At 42.2% G+C, this 25,697-nt stretch overlaps 2 protein-coding genes across 2 annotated transcripts; both read left to right on the forward strand.

Moving 5' to 3' along the window:
- The first annotated feature begins 297 nt into the window (after nucleotides 1-297).
- On the forward strand, nucleotides 298-1,183 carry LOC108094866. Its single transcript, XM_017195688.2, has 4 exons — nucleotides 298-491; nucleotides 550-762; nucleotides 820-934; nucleotides 996-1,183. Exons 1-4 carry the CDS (start codon nucleotides 385-387, stop codon nucleotides 1,179-1,181), a joined length of 621 nt encoding a protein of 206 aa, XP_017051177.1. The 5' UTR covers nucleotides 298-384; the 3' UTR covers nucleotides 1,182-1,183.
- A 2,701-nt stretch (nucleotides 1,184-3,884) lies between these two features.
- Nucleotides 3,885-25,677, forward strand: LOC108094876. The gene is made up of 9 exons (XM_017195708.2): nucleotides 3,885-3,949; nucleotides 5,357-5,513; nucleotides 5,872-5,962; nucleotides 23,111-23,334; nucleotides 23,399-23,595; nucleotides 24,175-24,283; nucleotides 24,483-24,604; nucleotides 24,668-24,942; nucleotides 25,011-25,677. Exons 2-9 carry the CDS (start codon nucleotides 5,409-5,411, stop codon nucleotides 25,244-25,246), a joined length of 1,359 nt encoding a protein of 452 aa, XP_017051197.1. The 5' UTR covers nucleotides 3,885-3,949; nucleotides 5,357-5,408; the 3' UTR covers nucleotides 25,247-25,677.
- The last annotated feature ends 20 nt before the right edge of the window (nucleotides 25,678-25,697 follow it).

Below are 25,697 nucleotides of genomic sequence, written 5' to 3' on the forward strand. Positions count from 1 at the left end.
AAAATTCGGTTTGTATTTTATTGTTTTCGTAATTTTTATCCATTTAAAATAAAGTCAAGTAAAAAAAGAACTTTAAAACTTCTTAATTTTTTGCAGAACCTGGAATCGAGAGAAAATATTTTACCAGTAGGTGGTTACAATTTATTAGCAAGTAAAAGCTGTATTTTCCCCTTTGCTAGTCTATTTGCATTGCTTCATGACTAGTTTATTTTATTTGGTTTTGAACCGCTTGTGAAAGAAATGGTTTTGCGTCTGCGATAACAGGGTTGTCACAAAGACAAAGTCTCATATCGATAAGTGGGTCTACTTAGTACTCTCAACTGGTCACACCTTTTCTGGCGTGGCTAATGTTTTTGTTTTTAAATTGAAATTTCTTAAAAAACAATGTCGGCAGAAGAGACCGAAGCTGCCTTTAAACGTCACGAGGGGATTGGTGCCCAGGTGAAGCAGGCCTACGATGAAGCGATTGGTCAAATTTTTTCTGACTTGAGGTAAGCAAGATGTTCTTTATAAGAATATATTAGTTGTTAATAATTGTTTACAATTTAGTCCTTCTGACCTGGATGCATGGGCAACTATTTTCGAGGAACATGAGGACTCTTCTTTGGATACCGAGTCCTTAATTAATAACACTAGCAGCCGTATGACAAAAGTCGTGCACGAAATGAATAAATGTTTCTTCGCAAGCAATGATGTGGAAAACAAACTGATTACATTAGAGATGCTAAAGGAACATTTTGCTGCCTACGAAGGAAAGAATTGGTCAGTTGACGCCTTATAAACGATTATAACATTTTTAAAAGGTTTTGTATTCATTAGGAAATTCAACAACATCTCCCCCGAAGAACTAACCAGGCCGCTGCGCATGCGAAATCTGGATTTTAGCCTGTATTTTATGCAGCGTCAACTTGAAGCTCAGGCAAAGGAGCTTGAGGTACATACACGCATATTCACATATTTTGCCCTTTTATCAAATCAAACTTATTTTCTTTTAGATTGGTATGTTCAAAAGCATTGCAAATCGTGAACGCCTGCAAAATGTGCAAAATGAGCGAGTTAAACTGACCGCCAAAATAGAACTGCATTTATGCCAGTACAAGGACTTGAAGCCCCAGTTGATCGAGCTGGACCAGGCAATAAACAATTCGTATTTGGCAAAGGAAAATACATTTAATAATTAACATGTTGTCAGCTGTTGTATTTTGGCATTTCTAATTGGGGTTTTATACAAAATGGGTGTACTGGTGTTCTTAGTTAACATTTTAATTAAACTTGTTTTGTAGGTATTAGTAAGATTTGAGCGCTTCTTTTTAAAATTGCATAAAAAACTTTTGTAATATATATGTACATTAAAAATATCCCGCTAATACAAAATTGAGAAAATTACCCTATTATATCTTCAATCGTAATAGTTGTTCAATAACGTTAACGTAAAATTAATTGCTGTTCGAATAAGTTTACTTTCATCATTAAATTTTCATATTCATTTCAAATTAATGGCCAAAATAGGCGAAAATAGCCGAGTAAAATAAAATATTTTTTCAAGATTCAAATGTTGAGGTTATGTTTGATAGGTTTCTTCGAATTAAGCAGTTTAGCCAAATACATACATACACATGTATTTATTTTTATAGCAACCTAAGCCATTTTGTTGACCCCATTTTGAGGAATTTAAAGGTCGACTTGCAACACTGTCGCGAAGATTTCGAGTTCACTGAAATCAGTCAGCTATTTCTTTTCCGCTTTGACCGGCCACTAAGAAGGACCTGCAAAGGCAATAGCTCCAGAAATTTAATTGGTTTTTTTTTTTTAAGTATGTCGGGCCCAGATACGTGTAATTTTTTAATAATTGATTAAAGTACACGGTGCTGGGCCCTTATACTTAAAGAAATATTTTACTGAGAAACGTAAAAACAAGCACGGTAGACTCGGGCTTTTCGGATCCCGGGCTTTACTACCGAATATAGTGCCGTAATAAAGCCGGAGATTGGAAAATTTCGGATCTGAATTTAAAATCCAAGTAAAAAAAATATATCATAAATGTTTTAGTAGTATATAAGTCGGCTGCGACAGTAATTGTTAATTTTAAGCAATCTGCGTAACGGACTTAAATATTATAAATATTAAAAACAAACTCTTAGATCGTGTAAAAATAATATAAAATAATCGAGTTCAAAAAAACTACGAATCTTAAAAGAAAACTGAAGTGTCATAACCTTAAAATGCAGTTTTGCTTAGTCATCCATAAAATTTCTAAAATGGAAGTCGGAAAATCCAAAATTTTAAAATCTAGCTAAATAAAACAAATTATACTTTTACTGTATGTACTGAATGTATGTATACCTAAAAATATTTACATATTTTGTGCCTCGCGCCAAATTTAGACACGTATTAAAAAAAAAAGTACCAGTGAATTTGCTAGAAACTACAATTCGTTCTAAAAAAGAGTTCGCTATAATCTTACATGAAAGTTTTAGGTCTACTTTCCAAGAAAAATGGAAATCAATAACAAACTGTTATTGTACTGTAAGGTAAAATGTCCAAATTCCTATTAACAATTACTATTTTTCCCAGAATTTAAGCTTTTTTTTTTTCTTTTTCATCTTTAAATCTCCACACATCGAAAGTTCAACTGCTTTGCCGCTCCAGTGCCTATTGCCGTCCCTTTCCGATAATTGCATTCCTTTTTGTTCAATTTTTTTTTTTTTTTTTTGTCGCCTTCGTTTCTTCGGGATCGTTGTCCGGCATTCTGATTTTGAAAATTGTGGCGAGTGGTCGAAAAATACGACTGCCAACAATTCAAGGCTGTGGCTTGGGCAAATACCTATTTTTTAAGGTATTGCACATTTCCCAGCCTGGAAATGTTGGCAACTCCCTGCTAAAGTTTGCAAGTTTTAATTAAATCGGGAAAACCAATTTCGAGTGTTTCGGTCGTCTTGGGTGGCAATACTAAATTAACTTTATGGCTAGCATTGCACTTGAGACGGCCGAAATGCTTTAAATTTATAACATCTAAGCAAGACCCAAAATTCTGAGCCGTGGACAGTGATAATGCGATTTTTATTTGCGTATTGCACTGGTCCCGGCCTATAAAATTGGCGTAGAACGACGAAAAGAGTGTTTTTTTTATTTTTTTTTTTATTTGTTTCCGGACAGTTGTTTGGACGGAAGATGCGCCAGTATGCGGATTTTTAAGCATATTGCACATTTACCGGCCTAGTAATGCACTGGCTATTCATCAATTATTTATGCAAATGCACAAAAACATTTGCAGGCGGGGTTGTGCGTCAATATATATGTTTTTTTTTTCTAACTATATTGCACACTTCCCGGCCTATAAATGCGTATTGTGCTCACCTAAAATATCTGTGAAATCAAAAAAATAATTATGTAATTTATTTTTGGTTCTTGAAAACACACATTCCGTTGTGAGCGAGCGAGACGACAATAGAAAGGTTTTCTTAATTTCCCTTTTGACATGTCAAAGTTGCCAGATCGTCAATGCCGCAGTGCAGCAGGGGAATGAAATGCTCCGAACTTAATTTTAGTGAAAGTGGTATAATTTTTTATAATTGCTATTTCTGTTTATTTTATTATTACCCCTGGCCCCCGCTAAGTATTCCTCTCTAAACGAGGCAACTAAGTAATAACAGAACACTTAAGGTGAAATAAGCAAATTTAATTAGTACGCCCGGTTGGTTGCATTTATTTTGCACGTCATTTACCGTTTTCGGAAAGACTATGGTCAGCACACATGTAATGATGAGATGACCATTGGTTTGGAAAACTAACAAGAAGGAACATAGTGAATAATGCCCAAGCACGCGCGGAACCAAGAGGTGTGAAATTGGGCTCACGGGCGGTACTTTTGTTTTCTAGGTTTCCAAGTTCTATAAAAATGGTCCAGATGAACAGCAAAGGAACGGTTTCTGGCGGAAGTGCAAGTACCGTAAGTTTTGCAATTATCCATAACATCTGTTGCATTTAGCCGAATTTTAAATAATACTTCCCCGGTGTTGAGAACGATCAGTTCGTGCTGACAGCGAGTGCAATTACATAAATGTTTGTTTTGACAACAATAGCGGCAAAAAAAAAAACATCGACGAAGACAAGATTGCATAATTGCTTGTAAGATTTTGCGCTCCCACAATTTTTCATTTTAGTCATGAGACAAACATACCGGCTGATTGTTATCTTCGTAGAAGAGCGAAAGAGAGGAAGAGAATATCATGGTACAATTATACAAGGTAGTCTCGTCGGCAAAAAGCACTCCCCTATTCATTACTCACCACAAGTGCGAGTGAGAGGAGTCTGCGTAGTAAGTGCGAGTGAAACGACAAAGGAGCTTTTTGCTTAACCCTTAGATGGCGCATGGGGCTTAAATTGCTCATTTATAGAAAAAAGAGTTGAAGTTTTTAATAAATTAATTTTTAATAGTTTTGAATTTAAAATTAAACGTTGTTTTTATTTTTGGATAGTTATTTTCTTGTTTAGGTTCTTAATTTTAAAATAAATGTCAATATTAAAGTAAATTTTTGTAATATCTAAGTTAATGTTTCTTAGTAGCTATTAATAGTTTCTCCTTTACATTTTTTGTTACACTAAAATTATCTGAAACGACATGTTAAAAAACAAAAAAAAGTTTGCAGCCAAGGGCAGAACGACATCTTTGCACAAGGGTTAATACTCTGAAAAAATTCGTCCGCACGCGTGCTCATCCTTCAACAAGCACGAACGCACTGACTAAAAAGCCGAACGATTAGGCAGCCGACGAGACTACCTTGTATAATTGTACCATGGAGAATATGATCCTTTTACCACAATTTACTGCCTCTCAATTTTAAGCTTTTTGCCTGGAAAAGCTACTCTCTCTGATAGAGATGCCCAAAGGGAGGCACATTGGGCTGTTATTTTATACATATTTGTGTACTTTATTTAAATGTGTTCAAATATACCCATAAATTGTAATGTAGCACTTTCGTAATTGTCGGTTTATTTATGCACTGTGAACAGCCAGGGGCTGGCTAGCGCCTTCGGCTCTCCTACTGTTGTCCACGCTCTAATGGCCTTGAAGCGCTGGCGCTTCAGCTAGTTTATAGCTACTTTATCTTTATGTATATCCAAATGTTTTTTTTTTTTTTTTTTTTTAAGATACATATGATTCATTTTTAGGACCAAGGACGTTGATGACATTTTTCAGACATCTATAAAAGGAAAAGATTAAATGCTTTTTACTATAAGCGAGCAAAATGGTGTAAGAAATTAATGCCCAAATTATTGATAGGCTTAGAAGGTTATCTGAAAATATTACTTGGGTATTATCTTATTCGTTTCATTTATCTCGCTTTTTTTGCAGAACTAATTCAACACCACTGGCTGCTGGCTCTCCCGGTAAGCCATTGTGGCTAATGAAGTTTGAGCCGAGAGGCGACTCAGTTGCCTGGCGACTAGCGAACAGCTTGGACGTGTGCTCTCCGGTTTCGTTCCGAGTTTTCCTACACTGCAGCCGTCAAGTAAGACCCGCTCCGAGTTTTGTGTGATGTGTTGTGTGGTTCGCGGCTCGTTTCGTTTTTTATTTGCCGTTGTCATTTGGTTTTTGATTTGTTGAGCAGTTGCCGCAAGCCACTTGACGGGCATTCTCTTCTGGCTTTGTTTCATAATAACTCGCTGTGTGTGTTTGCGGTGAACGAGCAGTATTTATATATATACAAATATATATATATTTGTGTCTGTGAAAACGACAAAAAGGCCAAGAATACAAATAACGAATATAAAATGCTGGCCCGCTTGTGGAGCATGTGCCGTTCAGTTCGGTCGAAATGCTTATAATAATATGCCGTTTGTCTTTCCGTTTTTCCCCCGACCAATTAGATCCGAAATTTTTGGGAAATGCTGCTTTCAATGCAAATGTGGCGCTCTCTGTTTCTGGCGGCCCTCTTCTGCGGATTAGCCCAGGCCAAAGGTAAGCCCTAGTTAAACGTAACGCCATAAAAATTTAGTTAAGCTGGGAGTGCAAGGCGAAACACTTTGCGAAGCTCCCATGAAGCTGCATGATGTCATTCTCATTCGCGCAATGAAACACAAAAAGTATTTATTTCTTTTTTCACTTTGCCAAAACCCGCTAAAGTGACCTCGTTTTGGTCGTGGAGTACATACATACACACAATTTGTGGCCATTTGGAGTGATGGCCAAGTTTAACGATCTACGCTTTGACGGGGGCGGGCGATAAAGCCTTTTTTTTTTTTTTTTTTTGGACAAATATGAAAAGACTGAGGCAACGAACTCGCGAACTAATGAAGTTTTGGAAGCGCGGCCCTGCCATGATTCACTCACTCAGCTACACGCTCTCTTCCTGCCTTATATGCATGCCATATGCCATACAGTAAATGCCATATTCCCCGAAAGCCCTAGCACATTAGTCATTAACTTGCCTGCCCCTGCAAGTTGCCTTACACAGGCATGACAACAAACAACTAAACAAACTAACCAACGAGCGCGGCGAAAAAACAAAAGACCAAACAAGACACCTACACAAACACAACTGCTGGGAAAGGAACATGACACGCCAAAATCCAAAAAAAAAAAATAAATAAACGAAACAAAAAAAAAAAATAAAACACCAATAAGCCAACAAAGATAATATCGACGAGAGAAATACTCATAATGAAAACCAAGGGGCAGCACAAAAAATTTAATACTCATAAAGCCCACATTCAACTGGTCAAGTATCGGCTGGCGTTGGCTTATTAAAAGGCAATCAGAAAGGAGAATTAACCGAATGCCAAGTGCAGAAAAAACATTACGCGAGAAAAATGAAGAGATAAAGGCGAAATACATCCAAAACAGGCGACATTCGGCATTCGGCGACTCGTGTAGGCGAACTGGTCCCTGGAATTAAGATGCAGCCTAAAAATACACAAAGCCGATACGAACGAATACATCTCTCTCTCTCCAGATACAAACAAACAAATATATAGAAATGCTGCAGACGAGGCTATAATTTACGGGCAAAGCCAAGCGAGACCGAGAGTCCGAGGCTCAGCGCTTCAGCGTTCTTCGGCAGCCAAAGCTGAAAGCTAAATTATAACTTGCCAACTCGCACAGCAGTCGAGAAAGAAGTGGAGGCCTCCTAGGGGGCGGTGGGCGGCTGCTGAGGGGGCGTGGCTGGCTTAACTAAAGCGAAACTTTTGTTTGTCTGCATTAGGGAAAGTAAAAGTTTGACTCAGCCCGAAGAAATCCAAAGTGTTCAATAAATATTCGCAGATTAACGAGTGGATTTGTTGGTTCTTGCTTTGTCTTAATTAAGCTGTGCAGTCGGTTGTTAAAGCCTGACGAATAATAATAATTGTTTAAGCCAAATCTTCATGGAGTTTGTTAATAATAATCTTTTTTATGTTTATGGGTTGTTGATGGCTAATAAAGTTTTTATATTTTTATACAAAAGCGAAAAGTAATAGTGTAGCTTATAAGGATTTTATTTTACTGAGTACTCAATTAATTGATTTACTAAGCTGTTATTAAACATTACATTTTCAATGAAAATTTATAATTTTGGAAACTAAAAGATACTATAGGTTATTTTATTTTCACGATAAATTCGAATTCAAATGGCCTATGAAACACAATATGGAGTCAGAATTGATTACAACATGCATTTTCTGATTTTCTCAACCTCAGAATTCAGAGAATTTGCCACTGGATGATCTCATCGCCGGAGTAAAAACCTTCACACTCGAGTGCACTCGGTGATGGAGCTCGGGGAGTAACCTTATCCAAGCGGTCAGGCTCCCACCCTCCGTGGGCAGAATCTGACAAATCATCGAACTGCGATTAACTCGCTTAATTGCCGACTGGACAGGGAGTAACAATAAAAACCACACGCGACCTTGTGCATCCAGCACATTATGTCCAAGATCGTTTAATTTATGGCCAGAACGAACGTATGAACTGGCCATATAAATATAATAAATTGTTTACCCGGGAGGCTGAAAATCCTCACTCCCCAGCGCGGCCGCCTCCATTTAAATAACATGCGAGACAGTCGAAGCCAGCGATCGAGCATTGTCGCATTAAGACAAAACATTGACATTGCATTGTGAGCAGGCGGAGGAGCCCGATAGCCAGAGAGTCCACTACATGGAGGAACAATAATGATCAGCGGATCTGTGACAGCCGGGCCTAAAAGGACAACCAACGAAACGCTCGTAATAATAAAGAAATTGCCAAAGTCCGAGACTCCAACTTGGAATCGGAATCGTACTCGGGACTTGGGACTTGGGTCTCGGAACTGGGGAACTCGAGACTCCATCGATGACCATGTCCAAGCTGCGCCACATTATGCCAGCGGGCCTGGGCTCTGAGTTAAGAGTTAAGAGGCTGGAGTCGGCGAAGAAGTGGGGGCCTTAACTCTGGGATGACCACAATGATGATGATGATGAAGCTGATGCCACACAAGGCAAATAAACCGCTTCGACTGCGGACGATGTGGTGGCTTTGGCCCGGTCTTGACTTCACTTCGCTTTACATTTTTGCCTTATGTGTGCGAAAAATGCCAATTTTAGAGCAAGTCCAGCCGATCGAGCTCCCCAATGTCTGTGTCTTGAGCAGTATGTTGTGTTGTTGGCCCGGCCAAACCGACTTTGTGTGTGTGTGTGTGTGAAAAATTGCCCGTCTAGACAAGCGCAACAGGCCATAACAGCAACATTGGGAAGAAACAAGAACAATCAAAGCCTTTTGCTAAGCTAATAAAATCGAGCCGCTGCCTCGGTGCAGACTCGTGTCTGCTACATTGATGCTCCTGAACCTGAATGTGAACCCCGCCAACCTGTCCCTCAGTCACACCGAACTCTTAACCCATTAATGGCACTCAGTGTTGCTGTTGACCCAGAGAAGTTTGCCCCACAAGTTTCGGGGGCCCCTTAAAAACTTGATCTATGGTCTCTTGGATAGGAAAAAGAATAAAAGAATTTGATTACATAAGGGGTAAAGTTTCAAGTTTAAATAGAGATGGGTTGTAAAAGTAATTTTAGGAAGAAAAGGTATGCTTCACCTCCAAATATATTTGGTAATTTTAAATATTACATATAATACTTGATGAACATAAGTGTTCGCCGTTCTTATCCTCAAGTTCCTGCAAGGTTACCTGGGGTTAAGGTCGTCGGCTTTAACAATGCCTCCTGCACTTGCCCCCTTACATTGCATTGCCCGCTCCGAGTTAGCTGGAATAGGAACCCGGCTTAAACTCCGTGAAAAAATTGGCAAGGGGAGGAGTGGATGTGGCCAAGACCTTCGCGGCAATGGGCAGATTAAAAGCTGGCGATAACAAAACGAGCAAATCGAATAGAGGCGGCTCGCTTTAAGGGCTCCGCCGCGGATCGAGGATCAAACTGGGAGCAGCCGTATTGGAGTTGCAGTTTGCGTTTCTTGGGCTGGCCAACAACTACTTGGGGCCCAAAAGAGAGCGCCCTTCCCCCTTTGTTTTTTTTTTTTTCTATATTTTTTTCTTCCAAACCAGGCCGCCCAGGCATTTGTCATCAAGTGCTGGCCATCTCTTTGTTCGCCGGCGCATTTTATTGAATAATAATCGGATTGGCGGGCGATCGGACAAAGACAACTTCACTTGCATTGGCAGGGTATTGGGATTGGGATTGGGATTTGCGAACCGAGGCATTGTGGCATTAATTAGTTCAGCGGCCATGTCGTGTACCGTTATGCACTGACCATTTTGGCAACAAGTTGCTAGTCGAAATCGGAGTTGCAGTAACACAAAATCTGACAAAAATCGAGGCGCAACGATGGGGAGAGCCGGCCTAAAAGGCTTTCAACTTTTGTTAGTGCTGCTGTTTTAGCTGTTGTTGTTGTTGTTGCTGCTTTTGCTGTTGTTGCAACGGCCACCGTTTTGGCCACAATCAATTCGCGCACCGCTCCCAAAGGCAATTTCAATCGGTGGCGACTCGCAAAACACATGTGCGGCGTGTGGCGCGAATTGCGTAAAGTGGAGAAAGGGAGGCGGTATATACTATACTACACTGTACGGTCGGTCCAACCGATAACTGTATATGTACTCGACCACTAACGGGTTCGGCACTCCTCCGGCAAACCGCTGGCAGCGCATAAGGCATGCGTATTACACAAGACTAATTGTATTAGGCCAAGATGCAGCAACAACAGCTACAACAGAAACAAAAACAACAGCTAAGGCCAACAAAAGCCGAGCAAAACAACTGCAACTGCCGCAAATTTGCATGTTTTGCATGTGGACATGACTGCTTAGAAGGCGAAACTGAATAATTTTATGGAAACTCCAGACAAAGGCCTTTGGCATGTGACTGAAATAAAAATTACAAAGTGTGGGGTTCAATATTGTACGTAAACTATATCGATAAATCTCAGAACTTAACGCCAAGGGGTGTAAAAGGTTTTTTGGCATGAGAATTGAACTACATAAATTACCAATGTTATAAACTAATTTATTTAATTCGGGATCATTACAAAAAAAAATGTATGTTTTTACTAGTGTAGTTTATTTCGACCATTAAAAACCAGTTATATTAAAGATAATGCCATTGGGGTTCATTTAGCTAACGTAATCTTCGCGCATAAAAGTGATTTCAATTTGCTTAAGATTTTTCAACAAAACAAAATAAACCACAAACGGTAAAAAGTAAAGATATATTTAATTCTTTAGTGTTTACTAAATCAATAGCACACAAAGCACTTGTCAAATGGTCAACAGACAGCATTGGCTTTTATGTGGTTTGTCTAATTCACTGATGCATTTATTTCCGCATACCAAAGCTAATAATATTGATTTAATTGACACTCTTCAGTGTGTAATACCACTAGTAAAACTGGTATGGAAAGAGATCTATAAAAAGCACTTTCGACACGAGATCTCTGATCGAACTGCAATCTTTTCGGCCAGTCTTCAATCTGCGAACCACTTTCGCAAAACGCTCTGAACCAAACTCACCCGATGCATACCAAAGATTCTACCAGTACGGTCATTAATTTCCGCTCCCATTTCTCACCGAAAAAAAAACACAAAAATTAAGAAAAAAAGTAAAGCGGAGACAGCGACGCTTTAGAGAAATTGTCAAGTGTCTCAGGCCCAAAGGCATGGCAAAACATATTTATGAGGCCTGATAAGCCGGCAGCAGATGCCGCAGATCTCGGCCCGACTTGTGGTTTATGCGTGTGAAAGCCGCCGGAGGGGACAGGATGGAATCTAGAGCAAATATTATGTAAATTTTCAGTTGTCCACGGGGCCTAAAGAGGAGTTGGAGTGCGAGTTGGGAGCTGGGAGTGCGGTGTTGTTGTCGTTGGACAGTAGGAAAGCTGCTGGTAGTAGGCGCTGGAGTGGTGGCTTAAAAATGGGAAAAACCTGTAGCTAATCCTGGTGGGCGCTCGTGGTGAGGAGCAGCAAAGCGCTTACCGTTAGAGCCAAGTTGGAGTCACCAAGCGGCTCGTTGGGTTTTTAATTACCGAATGCGAAATGCAAACTGCGTAGAGCGCTTTCAAACGCAGCCGACAGGCCAAGTTAACGGAGCACCGGCATCAGAAGCGCCAGAACAGGATCAGCTCCACATGGAAATTAATAAGGCGAAAAGAAATGAAAATAAAGGGGAGAACCCAAGTGGGGGAAGGCCGGGAAAGAGACGAGCCGCTAGTGCGTAAGCTGGCTCCCCTCGGGCAGCCAGGAATAAGAAATATGGCTTGCCACAATTGCATAATTTATGCGAAATTTATTTAATCTATTAGACGCTCTGACCCGCAACGGCGGGCAGCGTTCTCCCCTCTCGCTCATTCGCGCGCAGCATGATAAATTGCATGTCTAACTGCATGTGGCAAATTTATCATATTTATTTGTTCTCCAACTCTGTGTTGCAGTCGCTTTGTTAATTTGGCTTTTTGCAAGTTCATTTAAATCTTTGTGAATATTTAAAAAATATATATTTTTTTTCTATTCTTCACTTATTAACTATTACAATGTTTGGGATTTCCTGTTTACAGTATCAACTGAAGACGTAGTTGAAAGAAATAGCTGACTTTGTTTTTATCTCGGAGTTCAAACAGTTGTTTATAACTTGGGTACGAGCCTCTTAATAATGTACTATATAACTGGCACAGATTGATCCAAAGGAATCTTTGCTGACGTTGCAGTTCAGAGACTCTAAGATTGATCACCGAAAGTTCTGGGGTCTGTGTTGCTATTATAAAACAATCAAATTCGTTGCGCAATCAAAAAGTTTACCACAAGCAGCCATACATTTCTTTGTTGGGGAAATTCAATCGAAATCTTTTCATGGCGATTGGGTTTACTTCTTTTGTGAGGGAGTCACTGACCGCATCTTTTTTAAATGCAAAGCAGTTTGGTATTTTCAAAGGCGGAAATGTGTGAGCACTACAGTAAATATTGGCGGTAAGAAATACCAAAACTAATATTATTTCGCGCTTGTGATACTTCGCAAATTAACCATTAATTGCAAACATGATGGGAACGAGCGATTTGTATTAACTCAGCCAGTAATATTTTTTCAAATGTTTGTACTGCTTAGAAAGGCTTTCTACCAATTGTTCACTGTACCTGTGAGTCTTTCATCGCATGTGGCTCCGCCAGAATTCACAACACAATTTGCACACGCACGCACCAAAGTCAATGACATTGCAGAAAAAAAAACATAAAAAACCAAAAGGAGAGAGAGTTTCTGCTGTGTTTGTTGTTATGGTTGTCTTTTAATGACAACAATAACAAAGGCATTAAAAAGAGAAGACCATGAGAAGGAGACTTTTTATTGTCAATTATGTGGTTTCTATTTTCCGATCTCGCCGCCTGTGGTTCTTTTCGGTTAGCCCGATAAAAAGTTGCCATTTAATTAGTCGACGACTTTCTGCTTTTGATGCTAAAACTCATCAGCGCATGGAAAACAGTCGCAAGTGCGATAAAATCAGCAAAAAATGTTGTTAATTAATTTATTGAATTCCTTTCTGTCGAAATCTGAGCCGGAGTACAATTTACGAATGCGGCGGGCAACTGTAAAATTCCGCACCGCCAAATGAACTGGATCAGACTCAATAGAGAGTGCCAGCGATGAGGAAAAGCGCTTCCCAGCCGTCCAGTCGGCTAACGAGAAGCCAGTTCGTGTTCTGAGTCTTTTGATATGCGCCTGCCTTGCACCGCCTGCAGCTGCTCACAACAGAGCGGAGTACAAAAAAAAAAAAAAAAACAGAGTAGGAAAGATCAACAGCACAGCAGCAGCATCAACTGCAACACGTGAATGCGTTTGAAGTCCAAATTACATGGCAAACGGGGAGTTAACCGCAACCACAGCGGACGGAGGGGGGAAAGGGGAGGGGAAAGGGGGCGGTGGTTGAATGGGCTGGTGGGTTGGTAATTGAAAAGAAATGCCCAAGATGCATATCCCAAAAATGAACAAGTTAGGACGGACCAAGGACGGGGTTTTCGACTACTCGATACCCGGTACTTACATTCCTTAATGTCTTACTTATTTATACGAAGCTAAACTTTCTTTAAAGTTATTAATTAATTTTAGAGTAAAATGTTGAATATGTTAATGTATTTTCACAGTTTTATTAGAGTTATAATTGGAAGAGATGAAATTATGAATGCTAATTTCCTAATCGGAGTTGGTAAGCTTAATTGCCCGACTGAAAAATAACCATAATATGTTAACTGTTCGGTCTGAAATAATTAAAGTTAGGCACTTAGCCTAATAAGCAGTTGTGTTTTCCCGATTTAAAACTATAAGTGCTAGAAAGGCTAAATAAAAGTGTACTGATGTGGGAAAAGTAAATGGCATGCAAATGCCCACTAATGTGCCGTAAAACAATTATACATGCAAAAATATAAACTGTCTTTATTACAACTGTATTTCCTGGCAAGATTGATGCACTACACCCATTAGATTGCAGAGTATACCCATTAGATATTAGATGGAAAACCACCAGGAAGCCGGAGCGGGCGAAGACAGTTAGCCGGCGGACAAATCAAGCAATTTGCCTCGCCCCAACTGCCAAATGCCCGAGCATCCATCCAGGAAGCAGGCGATTTTGCATTCCATTCCTGAAATGGTTTCGCTTTTTTTCAAGGGCAAATTGGACTTGGATTGGAGCCAAGTTGGAATCAGTTGACGCATAATGCCCTCCTCTGCGGTTGCTTGTGAAATAAAAGGCAGATAGATTCCCCATCTCATTTGGTGAGATCTTTCTAGCCAGAGATGAGTCAAGAACCCTAGAATGTGGCTGCTGCAGCACTCATTCATGCTATTTCCTTAGAATTTCAATTAAAATGTCGCCCAGACCGCTCCTCCCTTTTGTTCTCGCAATTAAAAACGCCGCAGACAGACACAAACTCAAACAAAATAGTTGAGGAGAGGCGAATAGACCGAGAGATATAAATAAAAGGAGAAGAAAATGCTGTTAATAATGCCGCTTGGCATGTCAAAAACGGTTATTAACGTGGCCAGATGGCCAGGCATGCGATCTACGGCTAGGAGTACTCCAACTTCAACTCCATAGTCTGTGCTCCATGCTCCATGCTCCATGGTCTATGGTCTTTGGCCAAGTGCCTTTCAACAAGTTTGTACGAGAGGACAAGCGATGACCGTGGCCAGATGCAAGTTAACCCGCTGAACGGCCATAAACTACGCACTTATCAAGATGCGTAGAATGGAATGTCTACCCAAAAACCCAGTTGGACAATTATAAATCAAGCTGGCCCACTCTGGGCAAGCGGCGGTCTTCCCTTTTCAGTTTCTTTCTATTGGGTTCTGTATGTTCCCTGTTCCCAGTTGTCGTCGGCACACGCAACCAAATAATAATGTCAATTGCAGGTGTGGGCCAAAACACGACACCGGGCTAAGACGTTGTCCCCTGGATCTTCTCCACTACCGGCTGGTACTGGCTGGTAAATGCCCAATGCCCAAATGTGGCCGAGACAACGCCCACGGGTAACGATTTTGGGCATTAAGGCTCTCCGCCATGCAAAGTAAAATATTACCGCTTTCAAATAACCCATCCTGCATCTCTGAACAGCCGAACAGCTGAACAGCCGAACAGCCTCCCTATCCGCGAGCTTTGGAGAGTCGGCAACAGCAATAAATTTGCGAGTTGTTGTTATTTTGGCTGGCGGTCACTTGGTCAGTCGGTTGTCCCATATATGTGCGGGTATCTGTGAGTGTGCCAGGACACTAGGAAAAATTGTACAACCAAAATGATGAACAACCAGAAAATAATATATAAAAATATATCAAATATATAAAAATATATCTGAGGACTTTATCCTTATAAATCTTAGTTTTGTTTTTCAAAAACTATTCTATTTTACTAAACTTTTAATTGCTTGTAAAATACTTTACTTTAAGAAGCCGAAAACCAATTTTTCTTCCATCTCTAAGAAGGAACTTCTCTTGGTGTATCCACAAAATATTTCTATTTCTTTTCTGCCATGGACACCTTTGGCGGTTGGCTAAAGGCGCTCGGGTTGATTAGCCTAACCCCCGAAGAGATTTATGTGCTGACCCCATCGATAATTGTGAGAGCTGTTTGGTCGCGTCCACAATTAGCAATTGGGTTGAGGGTTCAATAGGTGTTCGATCCCCAATTCGGTTTGGCCGATTCTTCCCATAATCGTTTGATTAATGGCCGTTCGGCAAGAAGAAAACCAACAAATTTTTGTGTGTCATCGCCCACAGAAATATGTCAGATTGAAATCGCAGGGAAATCATTTGATAAATGAGATTTGCAGCCTTTGCGTTCCGGCAATGAAACTCTCGTTTGCGGCAAAAGGCAACCACTTTTATGGCCAATTAAGCGTAGAAAGGCATCATAGGCATCAGCAGACGCTGCCGTTCGGTGATTACATAAAAAGAAAAGGCAATTATGTGCCACATCGGGCATGGAACACTTCTATATCTCGGCTCGTTGCTCTCGGCCATCTCGACAAGCTCGACCATCTCATGCGTTCAATATGGTAAAAACCACCATCGCAACACGGCAACAAGAACAACACTTTCTCGTGCCGGCAATTGAATTAATTCCTATGATTAAAGCCTCTTCTAAGTATTTTCTTATTAATTTGTCTTCGCTATACAGTTAGTCAGAGGCGGCAGCACGTAGAGCTCCATTAACCAGTGGTTATCCCAGAATTCTCCCAGTCCGCCTCCCCATCGCGATTTTAAACGCATTCGCAAATGACTCAATAGGGTAAGAACAATGCCATTCGCTTTCGTTCAAAAGTTCTTAGCGGTAAATACAGCTTGTTCTTCTCCCATTGCTGGCTGATTCTGATCTCGTTCTTGGCCAGAGCAATTTGGCTTAGACAACAGCTGAGGGAGTCACGGCGTGCCGGCCAAAGCGGAAACCAACAATTTAGCAAGTGCTGAAGCGCCGCCAACTGAAAAATGTGTAAATAAGCGAAGGAATGAGTGAATGGGCTGCTGATAGAATGACAGTCAAACTTGGCTAAGTTGGAACCTTGGATGGTGTTTGTTTTTCCAGCGATCATATAGATAAGCTGCTATAAGAAACAAATTTATTTTTGGGAGACAAATATTATGAAAAAAGAAATATTAAAATGATATGGTATTTAATTATTATTTCATTTAGAAAGAAAATATGAATTGAGGTTACTTTATTTATGAAATTAAAAATTAAAATTTGGGGAATATTTCTTAGAACTTTAATCAAAGCGTTGAGTACTTTCGGATATTCACTGTAGTGGGTTGCTTGCACCCAACGTTGGCGAACAGCGAACGTGACGTGGAAACAGCGACAAATTGTCAAGGGAGCCGGAAAAAAGGGAGCCAAAGCCCAAGCGTGTTTACAGTTACGTCACGCATTTGTCATCAAGCCGGGCTAACAAGGCCAAATTAATTCAAGCCCAGGCATGAACCAACATCGCGTAACAAGATGATGCAGATGCAGCCAAGTTGATTGCCTGACTGCCTCTCACCTTGGCAATTAATAAATTTAGCGACGGCCTCTCAAAAAAAAAAAAAACAAAATAAAATAAAAAGAGGAGACGGAGATCGTTCGTCAGGTGGTGGCCAAAACCAAGATCGAGGAGTTGGTCCAGGCAGAGGCAAGTCATGATGCCTCATGTTCGGTGTGCCGGTGTGTGTGCACAATGCCACATGAGGTGGCAACTTGGGGCAGCTTTTTGCATGCAACATTTACATTTACATCTGTTGACGCCGCCTGAGCATTAAGCTTATCCACCTTGGCCACAAACCCAAACTCAAAGTCATGGCCAGGCGAGGCATCCGCTCTTTCGGCCAGGTTTTCTGTTCATCCGCCTCGCTTCGGCACTCATGTCCAAACTCTTGTGTAATTTAATTAGCCAGCTGCGCATAATGTTCACGCCAAGTGCAAGGCTAAGTTGGCAGTGGATTTACCGTTCTCGCAGATCCGCCGAACGGGGAGCATCGCTTTGCATCTCATGTTTTAAATGTGGCCAAATGCGCAGCCAGTTGTCGGCCAAGTTGGCAAAGCTAAATGCCTCCCGCCCAATCGATCAGACTCGTAATTTAAGCGGTTAAATGAGACAGGAGCTGGTGAAGAGAAGCGCAACTCATGGGCTCAGTATTTGGCCTTAATGAGTGGCTATTGATTGACCGCCAGGCGGAGCTCGCGATTTCCGGCTACTGCGGAGTGTTGACTTGGCTTGATGACTTCCAATCGGAGGCGGGGAATTGGCCAAGATGTGTGGAACTCTGGTGGATGCTGGCACTTCGAGTCGGACTCGGACTCGAACGACTGACGCAATCAGCTGACGGAATCGCAGTTCTATAAATGGCAGCCAGCAATTGCGTCATTGGAAACAATTAACAAACAAAAAGTTGTTGGCCTGGCCGATAATGACGAAGACGACACCATTGACAGAGCGTTTGAGAGATGGAACGAATGGCAATTTGCGCCGGTCGCATACAACTGACAGCCACTGTACACATTGTACACACAGGAGCGACACGAAGAGGCCGCCACAAGATCCGTAAAATACACAAAATACACGTTGGGAAAACATCAAACCAGTTTGCAGTTATCCATTAAATTATACAGAGATTTATCCAATCTAAAAAATAAAAATTTAGCTCTTCAAGAAATTCTTTAATTAAATTTGGGGGAACTTTATTTGTTTTACATTATCTTTAATAAAAAGGTAAGACTATAATTTATTTTTAAGTTTGCAACTCTTGATAAAGTCATTCATTGTTTTAACTACAGTTAAATCGTATTTGAAGCAGTCCACTTATTATTAATTAGAAAGAAATGTTTAACAAATACAAGAGTTATTTTCTCAATTTTTTCATGTGCATGAGTGGGTCCAATGATGGGTTTCCGGGAAGAGAGGGCGAACGCATAGGTTTTTTCCAAGCAGGCGGACAGAGGATCTCTAATACTGCAACTAAATGCTTTGCAATTATCACATCTGTGGCTTGTTGTTGGCTGGGTTTCGCTCCAAGTCCCCCACTGAGTGCCCCCCCATCCATGGGCAGCGCCTAAACAAGTTTGTTTATTGAGTCCCCGTCGCTTTTTGATGGATTTACGCGGCAACATTGACACATTGACACTGCTTAGCATATTGGGGGGAGCCATTAGGACCGGACAACTCCCACTTGGAAGGCAGCTGGCGCTGACCTGCGAAACCGCCTCTCCACCAACGAACACCCCCCAACCACCAACTTCTCCCCCGCACCACTCATTACCCAGCTGCAGTTGAGGTTTTCTAATTTATTTCGTATGCATGGCCGTTAAGTGTAATTGGTCAGTGAAAAGGATGATGAGGCTAACTGCAAGTTAAGTTGGTGGGGGAAAATCATGGAGCAGAAGGAGGAGGAGGAAGGGGGAGGGGAGAGTCGGGAAAATTACCTGTATTTCCTGTGGCTCAACCCGAAGATTGATGATAATCGTGCGTCGTGTGTGTCAAGTTAGTGGCCCAGGCCAAGTAATTTCCAGCGATAGCAGGCGGGTGTACATATGTGGGGCCCCAATGCTGAATCTTGAATGCTGACTGCTGAATCTTGAATGTTGAATGCTGAATGCTATCAGCTGAGGTCTTGTCATAAATGTGAAAGTCACAAATGGCACCTCCTCCACGGCCAGGCCCCCGTGCAAGCCCACCTGACAAATCGCTTGTTTAATTCCTCCTCTTTGAGTGGTACTCCGAATCCCTCCCCATCCGCCTGCGTTTACCGTTGAGTGGCCAAAGACGCCTCCAGGCTTAACACTTCCCAGCGAGGAGCAGCGCCGAAAAGAGTTCTCCAATCCCGATCCCGAGCCCGAGATCCTTGGATCTGCCACCAGCAGCCGAAAACGTGACTGGAATCCCACACAGGGGCTGCGATGGAGACGACGACGACTAAGACGACGATGGGCATAGTGACACAGACCAGGGAGATCGTTGGATCAGGAGATCGGGTGGAATTGCGGGGAGACATTGAGTCAGACAATTGCATAATCTAGCCGTGGCCATGGCCATGGCAATTGCGATTGGACTGCAATTTCAGTTGCACTTGCAATCCCAGACGAAACTCAGAGATCCACACACAAACACACACACACTAGTTCATAAAACAATTGTTGCAACATTGCGGATGCCTCAAGGCTACAGTAGGAGAAAAGAAACATAAAAGAATACTTAACTTTTCAATAAGAAAGTTTTAGCTTCGCAGAAATCAGTAAAGTTTGCATTCCTTTGGGGCTTTTGAAAGTAATTTTAACACTTACTCAAATCTACGTTTTAAGTGAAAAATACGATTTAAACATTATAATATTGATGAGGTTAAATGGTGGGTGTTAATAGAATTAGTTAATCATAGCTTTCTGTTTAGCAATCCCACACTTAAATCACTTTTAATTTTATAATATAGATATAATATTGCAACTGAGGAATAAACCAATCTTTACCAATCTGGAAACAACTTTGGAATTTCTGATATTGCAGTTGGTATTTGCTATATTTTCTTTCAGTGCAGATCAGCTGAGTGGGGACAAACTCAGAGCTCTGGCCAAGTGGTAGGAGGAATTGTCTTTCCCACCTTTCACGACTGCTCTTCTCCGGCGGTGGAAGTGGGAAGGGAAGGCAAGAGCTGGCGATGACTGCGGCCACAAAACGATGCCATTTGCATGGCAATGATTTGGTTATTTTGGCCAAAGCAAGGCTCCCTTACCCCCTTTCGCCGCCGGTCTGAGCCACATCTGGTCTTGAGTTGGCCGGAGTCGGAGTCCCCGAGACTTGAGTTGACTTGGCGTGGCTTGTAAACGATTTTGCACGTTGCAATTGTCGGCTGCAGTTGTTGTCTTATTGATTTGTGCATTCATTTGATTGTGCGCGCGCATTTGTTGCCAAATTGTTTGAAGGAGAGCCAACCAACCAGGGCCAAAAACATTGTCGTGGCTGCTGATTGCGATAGGCGCATGGAACAGAACGGTGGTGGTGCTTGGGGAGCCTCTTGGCCGAGTGGTGCTGACTCTGCTGTCCTGTCCAACTGCCTTGGAGGCATTTTCAACCGCTGATGACTCCCCGAATTGCTGCCTCCGCTGTGATATTTCATGCTCCCCATCCGCATCCACTACGCTTAGTTTTCCAGGGAACTTCGCTACGGGTCATTTTCGGCCGTAATGTTATTTCTTTTAAATTTATTGTTAATGGAAATTTATGCTCCGCGCGGCGTTCAACGGTTGCGGCAACAAGCTGCTTACAAGATTGGACGGCGGGGTTGGCTCATGTGGCACGTTTTGCTGATTTGTCATGTTCGCAGGTTAAATGCTAATGCCTCGGTCTCACTCAGACTTCGATCCCAACTCCCACTCTGCCACTCAATCTGATTTCGAGCAGAGAAATTACTCCGCAGAGGTATTCCTCCAGAATGTGGGTTAAGTTTATGTCTACGTCTGTGTTCCTTTTTTTTTTGTTTTTTGGCTCTGTCTCGAAGCGGTTTAGGGTTCTCACGAGTTGGCTTGCCCCATAAAAATGGTGTCAAATAAATTGTAATCAGCGGCCGGCAATAAAAATTCAATAAAAGAAGTTGCAGAAAAGCCAGACAAGGGCCGAGACATTTGGAAATTCTATTATTGCGGAGTTGCAGTCTGCAGTTTCGCCCACAGCCAACATTCAACATTCAGAGCCAACAACTTTATTGCACAAGCCCCTGGCCTTCGTTTCTTTCTCAGTTCTGACCACCAGACCGAACAATCCTACTTGGAGGTCCACCCCTTTTTTTTTAACAACGAATACATTTAAATATACACATCTACTACTTTTTGGCTCTGCGGCTCATTAGCTCATTCGTTTTAAGCAAACTTAATTTTACAAAATGACTTCAAAGCCCAAAAGCTGTAATCTCATAAAATCTGCAATTAAGAGTTGTTCGCCTGAGCTTCATTTAAGGGCATCCTGCCTTTATAAATATTTATAAGGATTAATGTTCTTAAAAAACATGATTGCTGGGTATTTAATTGGAGCAACCCAGTTGTTCCCTTGCCTCTGCCACTCAATTACTCCACATTGCTTGTGGACTCCGCCGTCCTTATCCCCATTTGCAGAACATTCCCATCTCATCCCATCCGCTTTGAGGAATTGAATGACCGGCTGCCATGTCTGTCTGTAATTTGGAATCCATCAGGCCTTTTCAACGCCTCATCTCCGGCGTCCTTAATGTTCCATTAATGCCCTTGCCTGGGTATTTGTTTTATTGGTGGCTTTCCTTCTGCCGCCTCATTCACTCTCATTCTGTCCTCAGTCTTCTGTCTTCTGTTCTCTTGGGCGGAAGTCAGACTGCCTTTTGTGGGCAGGCCGGCTCTTATTTTAATTTCTTCGGGAGCCGCTTGCATTACGCCCACCTTGGGGCTACCGCTCCGATTACACATTTGCAGACTTGGTGAAAAACGGAGGGGCGCTTTTCCAGCAGCAGAGGAGGAGGAGGAGAAGTGGCTTTTCGAGGGTTGGAAGAACAAGAGGTAATGCAGTTGCATTGGGTTTAATTGCCTTGGCTAGCGCTTTTCCGCATTTACTGTCCGATCTCATTGTTTCGAGTGGGTTTCACTCTCGCAATGGCTAATTAAACCAAATTATCGCATGTCCACGGCTCGGATTGCCGAGCAAATCTTTGCGTCGAGAGTGCGCCACTCGGATTCCGGATTCCACCCAGAAATTGCAAATTTACTCTCGGCCATTAGTCCGAGATTAAGTAGTTAGAGTCAATTATTTAAATTAGTTTCGCCGGCTGCAAATGGCAATGGTCGGTCGGTCCAAGATGCCAATTCTGTTCTGTTGCGGTCGCAGGTCTGCTCTAAATCCTCGAGAACTAATGGCCTCGTCAGCAGAGCATTTAAGCCGATAATTTCGTGGCATCCTACACATGTTCGACGGTAATAAGAATTTGATTGCCCGGTCGGGGCTGAGGCTGAAATTATGCCAAAGCGAGAGCCAAGCCTCGCCAAACTAAACCAAAGCAGTGTGTGAGTGTGTCTTGGGCTAATGCCAGGTTTTTGCTTTCCACCGGCCCCAGAAAGTAGCCCTGCGGGTTTATTAAGCCACCTCGATATAAGACAACGCAAAAAAAAAGCTACACTCAGATGAATATTTTGCAAAAAATGTGAAGATGAACCATCAAATCTATAAATTAATAATAATTTAGAAATTTAGAAGTTATGATAGTTAACATGACCAACCTATTTTAAAGATAGTTTCGAAATCATAATCCAAACAATAAATAATAAGGTCAAAGTAATATTGGTTCTACTATGAATCATTCTATATTTACTATATAAGTACTTCCCTCTAATATACAACATAATTTCAAGTGTAATAACGAGTGAAAAACAAAAGACTTAAGTCACAAACTTGCTCCGCAACACATGGCAATTATGTTTGGCAATTGTTTAGTGTTTGCTACCCGGGTCCATCTCGTCAACGTCCGAAGACGATGATGATAGGGGGCGTGGCCGGCTAGCCAGTCGAGAATCGAGAATCCAGTCCAGCTCCGATTACTGGACGACATGCTAGCCCACTTTTAACAAAATATACGAAGAATGTGGAAGCGGCAGCACAGATTTAGTAACCATTTTGTGATTTTCTTATGATTTCAGGCTCGCACAAGGTGCACTGCTCGGAGGATCAGATGCGGGTAGACATCGGTCTGCCGGATGCGGACTCCCAGGATCAGAGTGCCCCGCAGATCTACTTGGAGGGACTGAAGGGCTATCCGGACGTCCGATGCCAGCCGCAAATCGATGGATCTCTGGCCGTGTTTAGGCTTTCGCTGAGCGACTTTTACGAGTGCGGAGTCACGCGGATGGTCAACCAGCTGACGGTGAGAAGAGCTTCCCATGTGCTGCGAACCAATCCCATCTAGCTCCAGATCCATTCGCTTTCAGGGCAAGAAGGTGTATTACCATAAAATCATCATCGAGTCGGCCAGCAGCAAGGAGATCGTCAGCGTTAAGTGCATCACCACGGCCAGTCCCGCCTATAATGTGATGATGAATGCCACCACCGGATCGAGTTCCACGGCCAGCGGTATCCGCGGCCTGGTCAAGCGGGATGTGCTGCCGGCGGGATTCCAGGAACCCGAGTAAGTCCCTCGGCGGGCACGCTCCCGATTCGAGCGGGCTGTCGTCTCTCTTCCCGCTTTTAATTGCCCATAAATGCAAAATGCACATCTATGCACAATTTTATGGGCAATCTATGCAAGAGTTTATGGCATATTAAATGCCCTGGCCAGCCCTGCTTCTAGCCATTCCGAAACCCAACCGGGGGGCCATAAATCAAAGCTATCCCAGCTTAATGCCTCCCACTCCCACTCCTCAGTTTCCCCCTCTCTCTCTCTCTTTCTCTCTGTCTTGGTTTTGGCTTTTCCGAGAGTTGCCATTACCAGAAGGTAATTAGCCGCCAAATCGACGCCGGCGGCTTCACGTGCGTTAATACCTCCACAGTCAATTTAATTGCGGGGCGTGTCGGAGTCCGACTGGCAAGTCTTGGAACTGCGTTTTTGCCAGCGGTTCCCTGCTGCTGCCTCCCTGATCGAATACAATGTTTGTTTTACATCGGCGAGGCATTGATTTACTACTTTTGCGACGAGGATCCTCCCCGTTGCTGATCATTAGGAGCCCGTATTGCCAGTACTTAAAATGTTACTTCAATATTCTTTTAGGGACTTGGAAATCACCACTTCGTTGACCAAGCGGGCTCCCGAACCACGGCTGTCGATTGGCGTTAGCCAGGATGGTCAGAAGTTCACCAGGGATTTGACGGTCAAGTCGGTAAGTGACTTAATTAAATAGGATTTATTATAAGTTATAATAATAAAATAATACTTATACAACATATTTTCTCTTGAATAGTAAAAACTAAAAGATACGGATTCCCTTTTTTTTAACAACAACTTAATTTATATGAGCAGTATAAATATAAATTTCATTAATACAAATTAAAATCAATCATTTTTATTACTAAATATAGGGCACTCCTTTGACCATGGAAATCAACCTCGATGAAGACTCTGCCCCTGTTTATGGACTTGGTGTGAACTATCTGGATGTGACGGATACGCATACCTCATCGGAAACGCTGATCTTCAAGGGGTAAGCCCTTTATATGCTTAAAAAGATTAAGCAATTAATCACCGTGTTTCCCTACCAACCCAGCTGCACTGTGGATCCCTATTTGTTTGAGAACTTCAACACCGTCGACGGCGACATTTTGAGCGCCAAGTTTAAGGCCTTCAAGTTCCCCGACTCGTCGTATGTCCAATTCCGGGCCACGGTCAATGTGTGTTTGGACAAGTGCCTGGGTACCCAGTGCTCCAACAACCAGGTGGGATTCGGGCGACGCAAGCGGGAGATCAGCTCAGCGAACAAGGTCTACGAAATCTCGCTGACCATGTTCCTGCAGGTGCAAGACATCGAGGGAGTCAATAAGAGTGAGTCAGATATTGCTCTTACCTTTAAAGATAAATGTATCAAGTTATATAATCTGTTTCTTTTGCAGATGAGGTCCTGCAGCTGGAGGAGAAGCTGCGGGAGCTGAAGCTGGCCAACCAGCGCCTGGCCAGGAACAGCCGTGGCAACTTTGCCGTGGAGCAGACGCCCGCCAACGCCCAACCCGCCTTCGTGGTGGACGAGCGGGAGCTGGGCCACCTCAGCTCCGGATCGGGATCGGCCTCGAATGGCCTGCCGATGGTTCTCTGGACGCTTTTCGGCTTCCTGAGTTGGCGGCTGATGTAGAAGTTGTAAATCTCTCAAGGCGTGAACGATGTGCGAGTGCGAGGAATGCTAATCAGGGCGGAATTGCGTGCAGTGGCAATGAACGAAGGAGGGAATATTAATGTACTACCTAACTACTAATATATACCTATACTTGATGTAACTGCCATTTACAAAACGTAATTAACTTTAAATGTATGCATAGCGTAGGTTTTCAACGACTTATGGCAGGCGACATTGCGACAGAAACAGACAGACAACAGTGATTCTTATTAAAATACATGAAAACACTTACAGATAAATATATAAATATGCATATATGTTGGAGAACTTGAAGAACTCGGTCTAACTCATAAGCACCTACTAGTCTCCTAAGTGTAACTGTTAAGCTAATTTAATTAACGACTAAACTAAACGAAATAATTAATTAAACGAAACTCTGATCGAATGAACTTTGCCGAATCTGTTAAAT

This window comes from Drosophila ficusphila, unplaced genomic scaffold, assembly GCF_018152265.1.
Source record: "Drosophila ficusphila isolate 14025-0441.05 unplaced genomic scaffold, ASM1815226v1 contig_414, whole genome shotgun sequence".
In the NCBI taxonomy this organism is placed as follows: Eukaryota; Metazoa; Arthropoda; class Insecta; order Diptera; family Drosophilidae; genus Drosophila; species Drosophila ficusphila.

What these genes read in the sequence shown, in the direction of transcription:
- LOC108094876 (XM_017195708.2), top strand. Translation starts at nt 5,409, where the DNA reads ATGAAGTTTGAGCCGAGAGGCGACTCAGTTGCCTGGCGACTAGCGAAC. An exon ending in TCCTACACTGCAGCCGTCAA is followed by an intron (nt 5,514 to 5,871) that starts GTAAGACCCGCT and finishes CCGACCAATTAG; the next exon opens with ATCCGAAATTTTTGGGAAAT. An exon ending in CATCGAGGGAGTCAATAAGA is followed by an intron (nt 24,943 to 25,010) that starts GTGAGTCAGATA and finishes TTTCTTTTGCAG; the next exon opens with ATGAGGTCCTGCAGCTGGAG.
- LOC108094866 (XM_017195688.2), top strand. Translation starts at nt 385, where the DNA reads ATGTCGGCAGAAGAGACCGAAGCTGCCTTTAAACGTCACGAGGGGATT. An exon ending in CAAATTTTTTCTGACTTGAG is followed by an intron (nt 492 to 549) that starts GTAAGCAAGATG and finishes TTTACAATTTAG; the next exon opens with TCCTTCTGACCTGGATGCAT. An exon ending in GCCTACGAAGGAAAGAATTG is followed by an intron (nt 763 to 819) that starts GTCAGTTGACGC and finishes TGTATTCATTAG; the next exon opens with GAAATTCAACAACATCTCCC.